The following is a 15670-nucleotide window of genomic DNA, read 5'->3' as shown; positions in this document are numbered from 1 at the left end:
GCCCTAAATTCTCAGCCCATGTCCAGTTTTCTCCATCCATTTAATCTACCGAGAGAAAGGAAATCAAGTAACTTCATCCGTACTTATTAACTAAAAAATGGTGACCTGCCCAATAGATAATCTGCAATTCTGACAAAGGGTCGTCGACCTGAAACATTAACTCACTTTCCTCTCTCCATAGATGCTGCTTGACCTGCTGCGTGTTCCCAGCGACTTCTGTTTTTATTTCAGATAATTCTCCCAGTACACACTAATATACGCATTATGCATATATATATAAACAAACATACACCTTTGTTCCTCACATACTTCATCGTGTGCATGCATGCACTAGAAACAGTCAGTCCTCTGGAATTATATAGGGACCTGTGCCATTTCCAACCAACCAATTTTTGTTTCCCCAGGAGTCGATCGGAACAGCATCGAGTGCTTTTTTACGAGGAATTGCCTGTTCACTGCTCTGTAGGGGGGTATATAATCGAATTTACCTGAAGATTAATACATTTGAACCTGGCCTCCAAGTTAAGCTCTCGCAGTTTACGTGAAATAGTTTCAATAAATCCTGGGCTTTCCAACACTCTCTCAGATGCTTCAATATCCCGTTGAAAGCGAGGTCCCTAAAATTACACAGAGTATTTCAAATCTAGGCCCAGACTTCCATTTAGTATTGGCCTGTGAGATGATTTTGACATATGCAGAATCGCAGAAAATTCTTCTATTTAAACTTTATTTGGAAGTTGGTTGCTTTTACTAACGGATGTCCTCCCATTGAGAAGGATCGCTATACTAATGTAATTTCTTCTTGCTGTTGAACTTTGGAACGTGGGATTCCAACTAAAAGCTGAATTTAAGGATGTTCCACAGTGCCTTGTGCTTTCAGACCAAATGGTCTTTTAGGAGAAAACTCCACACAATATCAGGCTACGGTCATCCACAGACGGGCAGAAAAAACATTTACTTATAGTCAGATGTTCTCCAGTCGCACACTGGTTTTCAATTTGTTTCTATCGATAAAGAATTTTATGTTGACTGAAAACCATCAGTGAATGATCTATAATCATAATATTTTCCCTTCTTCACCTCAGTCAATAAACACGCTTTCATCATGTACACAGTTATCCCTATCAGAATGCACTGACATTCCTATGAATGATTTTGCCACTATTAATTTACTCGTTCACTTCCTTACTCTCTATGCTGCTGCATTGAAATGCATCAGTGTCACTTTCAGGGATAACTGAAGCATTTGTCTCCTCTCGTTCAGGATAACACAGGAATAAGAATTGGGGCAAGGGTGGTTAATTGGTTGAGGTACAGATTAGCCATGATCTTATAGAATGGCGGAACGGGATCTAGTGGCTGAATGGACTACTCCTGTTCCTACGTTCCTCTGTACGAATTGGAGTTTCAGCAGCACATACGTTTCATGCGTTAAAAATAGAGGTTCCACATTTCCTGTCAACACTAAAAGTAGCAATTAGTTAAGGGGTTAAAAAAGCCTTGAAAACAGCAATAAAGACAATTAAAATCGATTCTGGGAACAAGTGAAACACGTAAATCTTCCAATTTTCCTCTGCTTCTGAGGCTAACCAAGTAAGGGTTATTTTAACACGATCCGAGTTTGTGACACAAATGTGGTCTCTTCCCAGAGTGGTGCAACTTTGACGACAACCTTCGCGACATTCACATTAAAAAGAAATCTCAAAGGGCTTTACAGAGTCTTTTGAAAATATAGTGTTATTAGCATTGTCACTATTTCCGAATCAAAACAGGCTATGAAAAATCAAGGTTATTTGCACTGATATAGAGCTCTGTGTTTGGTGTGATGTCTCTGTGAGCCAAGGAACAGACACACATACCCATATACGTACACATGATATTCATATTTATATTTATATATAATTATCTCAATGGCATCGAATTCAAGTAGTTAATTGGTTGAGACATGGTTCATGCACAAAATCATCTATATCAGCATTAACCATCTCATTTGAGACAAACATCAACCTACTAAAATGATGAATCATCCGTCTAATCTTAATCGTGCACAATATTTCCATCTGCAAATTACACCAATTAAAATAATTACAGTTTGTGATAAAATAGCGGTAAGGTGCAATAAAAATTACTGAATTAGAACACAACTGTTCCGTGGTTGATGTCGTTCATGGGGATGGAGGCAGACATCAGTTTGGCTCCATTTTTAGCACTCTCACGTCTGGGCCTGAAGGCTATAGGATTAATGTCTACGTTGAGATTTGAACTCAGTCTCGGCTGACTCCTCATTGTAGCACCGGGCAAGCACTGCATTGTCTTATATATTTGAACTTGCATTTAGTTGAGGTCTGATCTACCTTTCCTCAGTTTAATGTTAAGGAACGCAGGGCAACATTCTCTCAGTGTTGTGGTTGATAATAATCTAGATTGATTGTTCATTGACCTATTCTCTGTTTGCAGTAGCTCGAAGCTGTATATGGCTGCCTTGTTTGCCTACAAATAAACAATCGCTGCACTTGACAGCAATTATCTGTGAAGTGCTCTTAGCTGTTTCACAGTGATAAGTCGCTATATAAATGGAAGTGTTTTGTTTCTTAAATGAACGCGCAGTTGCAGGTGTGAGCAAATAGTAAAAATAGACCCAACTTCTCCAATCTCTCCCCATTCCTGGTATAATTTTTTAAATAAATCTCCTATGCAGCTTCTTTAAGGCCTGAACACGTTTCCTAAAATGAGATAAACTGAACGCAGCACTCCAATTGCAGCCTCACGAATGATTTGTCCAGGTGTGAGAGTGCAACCAAATAAGCCAACAATAACAACAAATCACATCTGTATAGTGCCTTTCACATTGGGAGGACGTCCCAAGGCGCTTGGGCAATCATTGTCAGTTCAACCCTTTTCATAACCAGAGATAAACTACAACAACAACAACTTGCATTGATTTAAAGCATTTCTCAACCCGGATGGTGTCTCAGAGCGCTTGCGAAACTCAATACCAACACTCACCCACATCCCCTTTAAATCCCCTCTCTGTTTACAGTGGTAATTCATTAGCCTCACACTATTGGATGATGCCAGATTGACTCGGATATTGCCAGAGCTGTCAGCTTATTGCTCTCACCTTAGACAAGTTAGGTTAGGCCTTTTTTCATTAAAGAAGAGTTCGATAGGGTCAACATGAATAGGCTATTCCTGCTTGTTGGGGAAATCCATAACCTGGGGGCACAAATATAAGATAGCGACTGGAGGATCTGACGGAGAATTTAAGAGGAACTACTTCACACAGAGGGTAGTGAGAATATGGAACTCACTGCCCGAAGCAGTGGTTGAATCAGATGGTGTAGATATATTTAAGAGGAAGCTAGATAAGCACATGAGGGAGGGAGAAGGGAATAGAAGGATACGGGAGGGTGTAAGGAGTGGCTGGAGACTCATGGAGAGTATAAACACCTGCGCTGAAAGGTTGCGCTGAATGGCTGCTTTCCGTGCTGTACAGTTGTTGTAAATCTACAAGGCTATTTGGTCCTTCCCCGACTGCTTTTTTTTTCTGATTAGTGCCTTAATGTTGTCAACCCCTTGTAGCGCCAATTTGCCGGGAGATTATAACTGTATTCATTGATCGAGCAATTTGATGCCCAATTCATCCTTCAATAGCCGTTGCAACAGACGAGAGAAAAAACGATGAGGATTATAAATCACAATCTTTATACATGTGTTTAAATTCCCTCTTTATACACGTGTTTACACATGTCTAATGCAACTGGACCCCCCCTCCCCCCCCCCATCAATGAATATATTCTTTTGGAAATTGATTTTTAATCAGACTATTTGGTACTGTTGGTTTCAACACGTTTGTGAAGTCTTTTTCTCATACTGTAGTTTTATTTTTGCCGTCGCTCTGTTTTACAGATGTTTTGGGGATCTGCCACTATACACAGATGTCAACATTGGTTTGAAAGACAGCTTTCGAGTAAATGCTACTGAGTGGATTTTAATCTTATCCAGTGATTAGCAACCTACTTCCTCTGGTTGCTTTCAATTTTGTTCCCTGTAACCTTTAAATGTGATCTGTAATGTTTAATTCTGAGACAAACAGCTATTTGTTACGAGCTTTCTCTATGGCAAACAAAGCAAACCTTGGCTGTGTTGCAGAAATATATTACCGCGAGCAAGAAAATCAATGTGAACTTTAAGGGCTCTTCAATTCAAAACAATTACATCTTAATGGCCGTTTCAATTTAAGGAAAGGTCTTCCATTGGTTAACTATTTCTGGCTATGCTGCAGCGCAACCGAACAAACACAAAACGGCACAAATGGCAAACACAAAACTACTGCTGGGAAATAAATCTGGGACATAGTAAAAAATAAAGGGGCTGTTTTTCTATCATCACAAGTTTTTTTTTTACAAATTCTGACAGAAAGGATATTAAACGATATTAAAATAATATTAAAATAAAAGCTAGGGCACGTGCAAAGTGCAGCTACTTACAACTTTAAAGTTCCCTAAGAACCCCTATTGTGATTTTTTTTTTCCCCCGTTACTTATCAAAATCATTTTTTGGCCCACTGTTTCTTTTTCCGATTGTGTCGCTGCCAGGCAGAACACGACACTTAATTTATGATTATTCCCATTTAGTGAACTAGTTTGAGATGCTCATCTGACGTGAAACGCGCTCTGTAAGTGCAAGCCGTTGTACGGAATTAATATGTCGGCTAAAATTGGAAAATTGGAAAAAAAAGCAATTGAGTTTAATTCCAAGCGACAACCTGCTTTTAACCAAATTATCTATCAAGACCCAAGCTTACAATGTCTGCATACATTGTAAGTTTGGGTCTTCAAACTTCTTCTTCAAAGAAAAGTTTAAACGCTCATAGAATTCGGAGGCTAAATATTCTCATGGTCTCAGCCTGAAGACAATTTAACATTCAAATAAAATGTAAGATTGTGCAGAATTTTGGGGAACATTCAAATGTTCAGTCTTAGTTAGGAAGACGGTTTTCTCCAATTATTAAGAGCTGTACTGAACCACCTCAGGACCTTGTTTTAAACGGTAATAAGTGCAGCCAGCTCTTTAATTACATTTAAAAAAAAAGACCAACTTTCAGAGTTCTGCCATTCCTGTTTGCTTAACGGCCGGATTTAAAGCGATGTGCAGTGGAAAAAGATAAATCGGACCATGGTATGCCTTTGGCGTGAAAAGGCACTGCTCGTAGGAATATCAACTCAGCACGGGTTAATCATGTGCATGTAATATTTGTCATCTTAATTACTGCATGAAAGAAAAGAACTCGGAGTGTTAGTTCCTTAATTTGTCTAAGTTTGCCCACGAAGGCAATTACTTACGCGTCCAACATTTGGCATTGTTATGCATTCTGTGTAAGTGATCAAAATGATATCTCTGTTTTAATAGACTGAACCCTTAACATCTTCCATTATAAATCAATGTTCAGCTAGCCTTTCACTCGCACTAAATAGAAGCCTTCGCATAAAGGCTAAGGGTTAGGAAATCATGGAGCAAATACGGTAGTTACTTTTAGGCACACTCCTGTCATTCCATAATAGGCTTAATAATCATCCCGCTTTCAACCATTTGACCACATATGTCAATATTATGATGTCCAATTACAGTCTCCATTATGTAGCATTAAGACATTTAAAGAGCGAATTATAATTTTATTTCCATAAAAAGTACATTAGTCTGAAGTGCCTTATATTTAATGTGGGCACTGATCCACGGCAGTTACATTACATCCTCTGGAACTTTTGAAGGGCATGTTCAGCCATTACTTCCTTTGACTGCAGTCTACTTTTTCTTCATTGATCACTTTTCCTGTAAAGTCTACCATAGATCAACCGCCAGTCAATTGCACCCCATTAATTGTCTGTTAAAGTACCATCTCACATCTGTCGCTTAATTGATTCCTTTACAACCACAAACTGTTCTTTATACTGAATCGCTGAAGTTTCTTTTTAACAGGCATTTTTCTTGTCTCACGTTTCCTTTTTTTTGTCAAACCAATAGTGTAAAATCAGCAAATTTCTGTCAAGACAGCTTACCCCATGCTTTTATTGTACTTTGTGTTTTCTTTGTGTGCAGAATCTCCCCTAAAAAGTACAGTATCGATCTGTATTCAGGACCATCGTTACATTTGTATAGCGCCTTTCACGTCGGGAGGGCGTCCCAAGGCGCTGGACAATCTGTGTTTCGGACTCTAATTTTCATCCTAATAGGTTACCATTCAACGAGTGTCCTCCCGAATCTTTCCCTGATGGTCATAACTCGGGTGTGAGCTGTGACAGTGATCCTCAGCAGGCTATTCGGTTGCAGTCGGGTAGAATAACGACAACAACTTGCATTCTATATAGCGCCTCTCACGCAGGATAGGGTCCCAGAGCACAACTCCAAGCCGGTGGGAGGAGGAGGAGGAGGAGGAGGAGGAGGAGAAGGAGCTTACCGTTGGCATGGTCGAATAGGAAGATTCTGGACATAATGAGGAAGAATTGCTGTAGAGTGTAAATGGTACAGTGCTAGTTATCGCTCAGTGTTGCTCTAATGACGTACCTGGTAATGTGCTGGGCCGGGTATCACCAAATCCTGCTTGGTCAACAAGGAATGCATCCGTGGAGCTGATGATCCGAATCCTCCTCTTATCGAGCTAAATTCGAAAGCCTTCTTCAGGGCGCTGCGAGCAAGACTGTAATGGGAGATGTTGTAAGATGCCGGACCTGCCGAATCACAAACGGTGACAGCATATCTCAGCCGACGGTCCACGTAATAATACTACTGCGAACAACAATAATAAACCTTGCATTTCATACAGCGCCTCATCACCTCACCGAGACATCTCGAAGCACTTCGCAGGATATGCTGCAATAAAATGCCGTGGATGAACTCCCTTCTCTTTTTGAGTAGCGCCATGGGATTTTTATATCCACCTGGGACCTTGGCTTCACGCCTCATCGAAAGGTAGGACACGTCCAACAATGCCGACTGAATCGGGAGGGGCAAATCTAGACCATTATGGGTTCCAAGTCCAGACTTGGGGTTTGAACCTACAACCTTCTGAATCAGAGGCAAGACTGCTTACCAACTGAGCCACATCCCTCCGCAATCATTGCTCTGACTTCCCGAACTGAAACTCCCCCATATAATGCCAGCGTCCACGTTAATACGAGCTCCACCGTGTTCACAGGTTCGTAAAGCAGCTGAGGCACCATTGGAACATTGCTAGTTGGGGCTGTGGAGTCCGAAGTGAGGGGGAATCATAGCTTAAATCATTAGCAGTGAATCACAAATAGAACTAAGATGGCGAGCGCAAGTAAGTCACATCGACCCTCAGAAACTAAGCTCAAATAGGATATGTGCGTGCCTAGGCCTGGCACACTGTCACCAGAAGGAGAATTTACTTGGGACTCAGTGTTATTAATCACTCCCATTAGAAAACTGCGCAATTTAGATGCCACTGTTTTTTTTTCCCGTAGCCAGAGAGAACCGTTTTATTTAATATTGTTTTAAAGGTTAACCAACGGGGGGCTATTCACCACCGTACAAAGTGGAAACCGGGTTTTTTTTTCAGTGCATTTCCCATCAGCGATGTTATTGATTTCCTTGTCAGAAACAAGACTGAAAAAGACCAGGGAGTTTCTTGAAGAAAAAAATATATATTTTTAAATGCACATGACACCTCGACCTTTATATCTTCATTTGGGATCTGTTGCCCTGAACAATGGACCCGAAGACCATCCATTTTTAAACAGTCAACATAACGACCAATCCTGCCATCAAGCTCCGCTGACATCTTAACGTTCCTCTTTGCTAAACTGAACGATTCTTGTAGCAGAACGTCTGTGGTGTAAAATTACACCCGTCGAAAATGTTGCCGTCTCTTGACAAAATGTGCTTAGAATGGGATTTCTGCAGCAAAGACAATAATGTGTAACGTTACTGACCACTGGACTACCTCCACAACCTGAGCTCGGCAAGGAACCAAACGGAACTATGTCACTTCAAAAGTCACAAAGCATCACCAGAATAATAATCACCTACATCAATCGGTCTCTTATTTGCACTTTCACCCCTCATATTCCTTCTTACATTTGATAGAGCACCTTTCATATCAGGACAACATCTCATAGTGCAGTACAGGATTCACTGTAAAGTGCAGTGACTGAGTGTGTTTTGCGGGGGTTAACTTGGGCAATGTTCCACAGACGGCCATGAAGTGAATGATTAATTCTATCTGAGGGATTTTTGGCCAGGACACCAGGTAAAACTCTTTTGTACAGTCCCACGGGCTCTTTAAAGTCCACTTGAACAGGCAGATAGGACCCTGGATTATATATTACAAAGAAAAGATAACAGTGTAGGACATAAATAATACTAATATTGTAAAATGATACAGGTATATTCTTTACCTACAGCACCCGATTTAACAGATAAGGTTAAAACAACAGTTGCCAAAGAAATTGTTATCTTAACCTTATGGCAATTGACGTTTTAAGGCACACACGGTCAAGTCAAGTGTAACTAACTACCTGAATGCCGGCAGGGTGGGATTGCATCCACCTAAACACAGAGGCTTGTGACTTCAGGATAGGGGCCAATAAATGAAATGAACAATATTCACTGCAGAAAACACAGCTCGTAAAATGGAGAATACAGCTGAAGCCAGTAAAAACTAAAGCTAAATTTGATAAACGATTTACTACGTGGGCATAGCCTTCCAACCCCAATTTAAGAGACACCCCAGAGACTTTGAAACATTACGGGTTGGAAGCTAATGTCCTAGATATACTTCAAGTATCAAAGCAACGCCATATTGTCCCTAGCCAAAAACTAAACATGGGTCGTAGATACATTCCGGGTATTGTGATGAGAAGTGAATTGGTGTTTATATTATGGTTTTAGTTACGTTTGGTATGCTTATGCTTCATAGCGACTGTCAAACTGACCTGTAGAAGAACTACAACGCTAATTGAATTGAGCTGAGTTGCAGAATCTCTATCTGAGCTTGACGGATGTTACAGGGAGCTGGTATAACTCCGAAATAAAATGTATTCAGGAAATGCCAGTATATTTTGCTTTGTATCATAAAGAGTTAAATTGGCTAAGAGAGAAGTGAACTTGTTCTGTGGCTTGTTAATGTATTGGTCAGAGTCAGCCTGAGGCCCCAAAGCCGGTCTGATTAAACAACCCTCAGGAAGGCAAACATTTGCAGACCTGCATGTATCAGCCTAATGTAAAAAAAAACATTGTTTTAAAAAAAAAAGGATAGTTGAGCCAAACTCGGGCAGTTGTCAGTTCGAGTTAGTGAGAGAGAGAGAGCATGTTTCTCGCTTCTCCAGGAAAGCAGACCAGCCACCCGAGGTTCTGCCACTCAAGACACTTTACTTGAACGTCCAAGGAAGTAGTAGAAAGAAGAACAGACTTCGATGATACAAGAACATGACTAGAAGAGATTCTATACCCGCCATCGTTAGTGTTCCCAAGCATGAGAAGCAAGAGAAGTTCATCTGCTGCCTGTGAAATTTGATATGGTCACCATAGTGACATGCTGTACGTCAACAACAACTTGGATTTATATAGCGCCCTTCACGCCTGACGGCATCTCAGAGCGCTTTACGCGAGCATGATAGCCTAAGCAACCCCGAATTGTGCATTGTTTTGCCTTAGTAAGTAAATGAGCTATTAGGCTCTTTATCAGGTTCCTCTGTTCTCGGGTTCCCGACTTTATATTTTGGTGAAAGAGAACAAGTTCGGAGTCCTGTAGCTCAGTGGTTAGAGCACTCGCTTTGCGAGCGAGAGACCTGAGTTCAATTCCAGGCAGAGGGCGAAACCTTGGGCAAGTTTCCTTACTCCACACAGAGCCTAATAATAATCCCTCCAAAACCAAAAACAATCATAAATTGGTCATTTTCAATCCACGACTGTTTGTGGGACATTGCTGTGCGCAATTGGCTGCCACGTTCGCCCACAAATATACAGTCAATTCACTTTACAGTGTGTTCTGTGAAGCGCTTTGGGACATCCTCCCGACGTGAAAAGCGCTATATCAAATGCAAGGATTATTATTATTATTACTATAAGTTTCTCTTTTCTGGCCACCCCTTTTTTGTCCCAGGCTTCAACAGAGTGGTTAATTCCACTGTTTGCTGTGCCTTAAAATCCAACAAAGATCCAACGGCACTGTTCGAAAAGAGAAGGAGGTTTCTCCTGGTGACCAGGCCAAAAATTTTCCAAACTTGTTCCATGACTGAAACGTTGCTGCTTGCAAACTGACGGTAACAGTCACTTACAAATACACTGAAGGATACTCTGTGAAGCCATTTGAGGCATTTTCAATGTGATAAGATGCTTTATTGTGGAGTCCTGGAGCTCAGTGATTAGAGCACTCGCCTCGCAAGCGAGAGGACCTGGGTTTGATTCCCTCGATGCGATATAATGTGGAGAGAGAAATGTAAAACAGTCTGTGTTTCTAGCAGTGAAGCAACATTAAAGACAATCTGCCTTCTCCATCATTAAAAATACAACAGTAACCCAAACAATAAACCCATGTGATAAACTCCCAAAACCTGCCCACGTCTGTGGATATGCGCCTCTCTTTGCGTCTGTGTGTGTGCGCGTGTCTCTCTCTCTCTCTGTGTCTATGCGTGTGTCTCTCTCTGGGTCTCTGTCTCTGTATCTGTGTGTGGTATCAGGCCTTGAAAGGCAAGAGTCGGTGAGCTCATGCAGCCTCGCTCGTGTTCCTCTCCCCACAGAGCCCCTCCTCCCCCCCCCCCCCCCCCCCCCACCCAAAAGAAAATTGGGCCACCCAGTGTTTTGTTAAAGAAGCAATTAATATTTCTTTCAGCAACAATCTAATACGTATTTTTCCTCACGTTTAGTTTTGATCAATAAAGTGTAAAAAAATGTAGGTTGGCAGTAAGGTGGACCTCAATGGCACCAATCAAATCCCCACCATTTTTCAGAAAAGCTTTCGGTGCAATTTTCCACAAAATTTTCAAATGTCCCCGCAATTTTTCCAAAACATTTCCACACTTTTCTATTGGTGTTATCATAGCTCATTACTTCAACCCTGACCATCAACCTCATGACTCTTCACTGCATTGTCTATAGGGCCTGACCAGACCAGGTTGAGTGACTTCTGCGGATCTGAACTCAACTGCTTTGGAAATATAGCCCAATATCCCATTCGTCCTGTGGCATCCGACTCCCAATTTTAATCAGACCCTTTCACAGATTTATCGCATCTCGTGTCAGATTTAACCGGTTATTATCAGTAATAGAGGAACAGATCCGATCGCCTTTCCGAGAACGTGATTTGAGTATTTTCTTATATGAATTACAAACCCGGTTCACTCATGCTCCTGAAGTCCGGTACGAACCGAGCTGCAGTCAGGCCGAACGGACTGTTTTGTTTTCCCGATAGCCTCTTCAAGCTCTGCAGAGCCGTGCGTGGATCATTGTATGCGCCAGGCGCTGGAGTAATCGATTTTACAGCTTCAAATCTCTGGTGAAACAGATGGAAGGTTGGTTTAATACAAGTTGCGGACTCGCAGAGTGTTAAGTAGCTTCCAGAACCACACAAAAACGTACATGCTTCAAAATAAATGATGTATGAATGAGGTGTGTGTGTGGTGTGTGTGTGTGTGACCGGGGGGGCGGGGTGGGGGAAGGGGAATTTGGTAAAGTCTGAGGAATAATTGCATTGTTAGAAGCCCAATATGAAGTGGTGACTATACAGAGGATTGCACACCACCAGTAATATAACCTATAAGTATACAAATATTTCCAAGCAGAGGCTTGATTTCACTCAAATCTGTGTAACGTCAATACCCTTCAGATACGGAACTTCACATGATTGAAATTCAGAATTGACCATTAATGCAAGAGAAATAAAACTTAAGCAGTCAAGTATCAGAACAACACGTTCCAGAGCACATTCAAAGACATGTTGAAATGGTCAAAAGAACGATTCGGATAAGGTAGATCCTTAAGACCATTATGCTTCCAGAATACCTGTCCTGCCATCCTCCTATTGCAGCATCAAGCTGTCACTTAAATGAGTCTCGTGTCCTAGTCCTTCTAGGTAACCAGTTTCGATCATTGATTGCCCTCAAGTGTTGATTAATTCCCTCAATATGACAGTCTGTCAATGCAATTCAAATCTGCTTAGACTCTCTGCAGATGCAATTCATCCTATGGATGTGTTGGTTTTCACCCACGTGAGCCTAACCTCAACAACAACTTACATTTCAAGTGGGATTTTGGTTGAAAAGAAAACAAACATTTTTCTGCATCGTGAACTTTGATACCCACCTCAGCGTTAATAAAATCTGCCCTCGGATGAGATGGCTGACAGAACACGAGGCTGAGAAACATAAAGGCCCATTTGCAGTAAACAATAAACAACAACTTGCATTTATATAGGGCCCTTCGCATGAGGTAGCCGCACAGAGAGCTTGATAAAACAACAAACAGTAATCCTGTATTTGATGTAGCGCCTTTCACGTAGGGAGGACATCTCAGAATACTCCATTAGGATATACTACCAAGTGCAGTAACTGCACATCTTGTAGGAGATGCTGTTCAGAGGCGGAAGGCCTTATTAAGAATAGTCAAGCTGCTTCATTCTGCATCCAGTCGTGCAATCAGACAGTGTTTCACACGGAGGGGGGGGGGGGGGGGGCTGTGCAATGAGAAAGTTTTCCACGTTCCAGTGTGAACAATCCTCATTTCAAGAAGCAAAGAATTCACGAAAGTAAAAAAAAAGAAGGGTATTAACGGGGAACCGCAGTCAGCAGCAACAACATCATGACAAAAGCATAACACCCTCAGGATCTGAACAATAGAGTGTGTTTTTTTTAAAAGTATCAGTAAAGCGCTGCTGGAACTCTTATCGGCTGTGAGATATGTTCTATTTCGTGCAAGTGAGTGGCAATTTCAGAGGCCGATGATTTACATCAAAAAGACACATGTAAAGCTTTTCTAGTATTAATTCATAGGTTATACATCTACGGATTCGACAAATGGCGCAGATTGCACCAGTAAACCATATCCATTTTTATAAAGAATATCATTAAGTATGTCTGAAAAATACCAGTCTGGAAGAGAGGATGAGGGAAACTCTCATAGATCTCAAGCAAAAAAAGAAAAATAGGCTGGGCTTTCATTAAAAAAAAACAAATCATGCTGATCCAGCCACAAAGGCAATTTGTGGTCGAAACACTTGATATTTTAACTTCCTTTAAATCGTTGCATTCGTCACTCTAGAATGAAGATGGCAGTTCTAGTTCAGTGTGAATCATTTACACTGACGTAGGAGTAAAGTAAGAAATTGCAGTGAATAGTGATCAAATACTTCACATACTGTAATAATCCTGTGTTACAGGGCCATGGGGTGGGAACTGTCTGTGTAGGGCACCAAGGCAGCAATATAAAGGGTTTGCTAAATAAGTTTCAGAGACATCGGGCACTATTTATGAACCTTTGAGGAATTAAATGTTTAGTGTGTGATCCATAGGTCTCACATGAGCGAGAATTTCTCTTCTGAGGTTTACATTATGTTCTCCGTTGCTGTAATAATAAATCAATCTCTCTTGTAGACCTTTACTTGATAATAAACATTTCCAGTTTGGAGCTTTTCTTTAAATATTCTTTGGAAGTTTATCAATGGGACTAAGTCTTTCTTAAGTCATAATGAAAATCTAAGCTTCAAACGTAACTGACATTGATTTCATAAAAACTAGAGGATTTTGAGAGGCTGATTCTAGTCTGTACCTTAGCATTAAGTGCCATCTGTTTTACATCTGACCTTCATAACTGAAGTCCTTCATCCTGATAAATCTCCTTTGCAAACTCTCCAATGCCTTGACATCATTCCTAAAGTCCGGTGCCCAGAACTGAACACAGTCTCTCGCTGAGGCCTAACCGGTGTTTTATATAAAGGTTCATCATAACTTCCTGACTTGTATTCTATGCCCCTATTTATAAAGCCCAGTATCCCGTATGCTTTTTAACAGCTTTAACTACCTGTCCTGCCATCTTCAAAGATTTACTTATATGAATCCCCAGGTCTCTCTGTTCCTTCACCCCCTTTAAGATTGTACCATCGGCTTATATTGCTTCTCCTCATTCTTCCTCCCAAAATACATCGCTTTGCATTTCTCCACATTAAACTTCAGTGGCATGTTTCAGTGCAGTGATGGAATGGAAATCGAGCAACACTGCTGCTAAGGATAAGATTTCCCTATGAAGCGTATCACACCGTTCCATTATAACCAAGCCTGCGTACTGTACATGGACAGACAGACACCCATACTCCGCTAGATAGCACGCAAATCTATAGTAAGAGTACTTACAATAGCACTGTTGACAAAAGCTGTGTGAAGGAAAACAGCAGTTAATCTGCTGAAAGCATTTGTATATTTTTACAAAGCTCATTTCATGCTTAAACATAACCGCAGTAAACTTGTCAGAAATGCCTTGACTGATGTAAACATCCCGTAGATAAAAGATAACCAGTAGCATTTCTACCACTGTTTCACTTACGCAATGGTGTTATTTATATCAGATATCAGTTAAACGCATCAAATAAACAATTGTAAAACACACCAACATTGCCCTCGGGCAACAGAGCTGGAATTGAAAGAGCACAGGGAACGAAGACCACATTTTCCTTACCTTGGTTTGTGAGAGGAACGGAGGTTGACCACAAACAATTCCACAGGGCGGGCATGTGCTATCATCAAACTGACGTCTTATTTCATATTTCCCAGGTCCTGGAAAATCCTATAATAATATCGACGAGACACAAAATTAAAAACCGGCATCACATCTACAAGCTTTGGATGTTTTTTTTCTCTCTCTCCTCGTGATCTCCCTAGCTCCGCCATCCATAAAATACCTTATCCAAAACTCCTTTTAAAAAATGTTTGGTCACTCAACACACGACTGTTTGTGGGGACGCTGCTGTGCGCAATTGCCCACAAAATACACAGTCGATTTGCTTTACAGTGTATTCTGTGAAGCCCTTTGAGACTTCTCGAAGATAAGGCGCTATATCAAATGTAAGGATTATTATTATTATTATTATTGAGTACTCCCTTAAAATTCGATCACAGCTACAATCACTTCCCCTCCTCCCTACTCTCCCCTCTCCTGAGCCCAATCCCATCACTTGGGCTCTGTGAATGAAAGTTCAGCTCTGAGAGGTTATCACGTTTGAGGGACGTTACGTAAATGTTTGTCGTTTTGCAATTCCCACCTTCAGAGTTGTTTCTTCATCCCAGACAACAAGATTTGAAGAACATAATGATATTCATGCAATCCATATATCTTTAACTGTCAAAGCTAAATTTGAGGAATCAACACGAGGAATTTCCATCTCCTTGTCTTATCACCCATGTTTCCAAGATATTATCGAATTATTACATGTCTCCAAAAGGCCAATATATATGGAAGGAGAGGGGAGGAAATAGTGCGTGGCATTGGTTCCTTCCTTTGGTTTAGACGTTACACCAGTCTCATCTACCTGTGTTGGTGCATGGATATTAAAAATCTCCCGGCACTATTCCTCATGCACGAAAATAATACACCTTAATTGGCCATTCATCTCATTACTGTCTGTGGCATGTTGTTGCCACAGATGTGCTGCCATGTTTGCTTA

General features: G+C 41.0%; 1 protein-coding gene across 1 annotated transcript in view; it reads right to left on the bottom strand.

Moving 5' to 3' along the window:
- Positions 1-15670, bottom strand: part of stpg2 (sperm-tail PG-rich repeat containing 2) — a 290142-nt gene that overhangs the window by 243180 nt on the left and 31292 nt on the right. The window contains exons 7-9 of the mRNA XM_007902544.2: positions 14686-14793; positions 11353-11512; positions 6565-6728 (exon numbers count right to left, since the gene is read on the bottom strand). Coding sequence (XP_007900735.1) covers positions 6565-6728; positions 11353-11512; positions 14686-14793 — 432 coding nt within the window. The remainder of the gene's footprint in view (positions 1-6564; positions 6729-11352; positions 11513-14685; positions 14794-15670) is intronic.

Source organism: Callorhinchus milii, unplaced genomic scaffold (genome assembly GCF_018977255.1).
Source record: "Callorhinchus milii isolate IMCB2004 unplaced genomic scaffold, IMCB_Cmil_1.0 Scaffold1, whole genome shotgun sequence".
NCBI classification, from domain to species: Eukaryota; Metazoa; Chordata; class Chondrichthyes; order Chimaeriformes; family Callorhinchidae; genus Callorhinchus; species Callorhinchus milii.
Note: the sequence above shows the minus strand (reverse complement) of the source record. Positions and strands in the feature narration are given on the sequence as shown.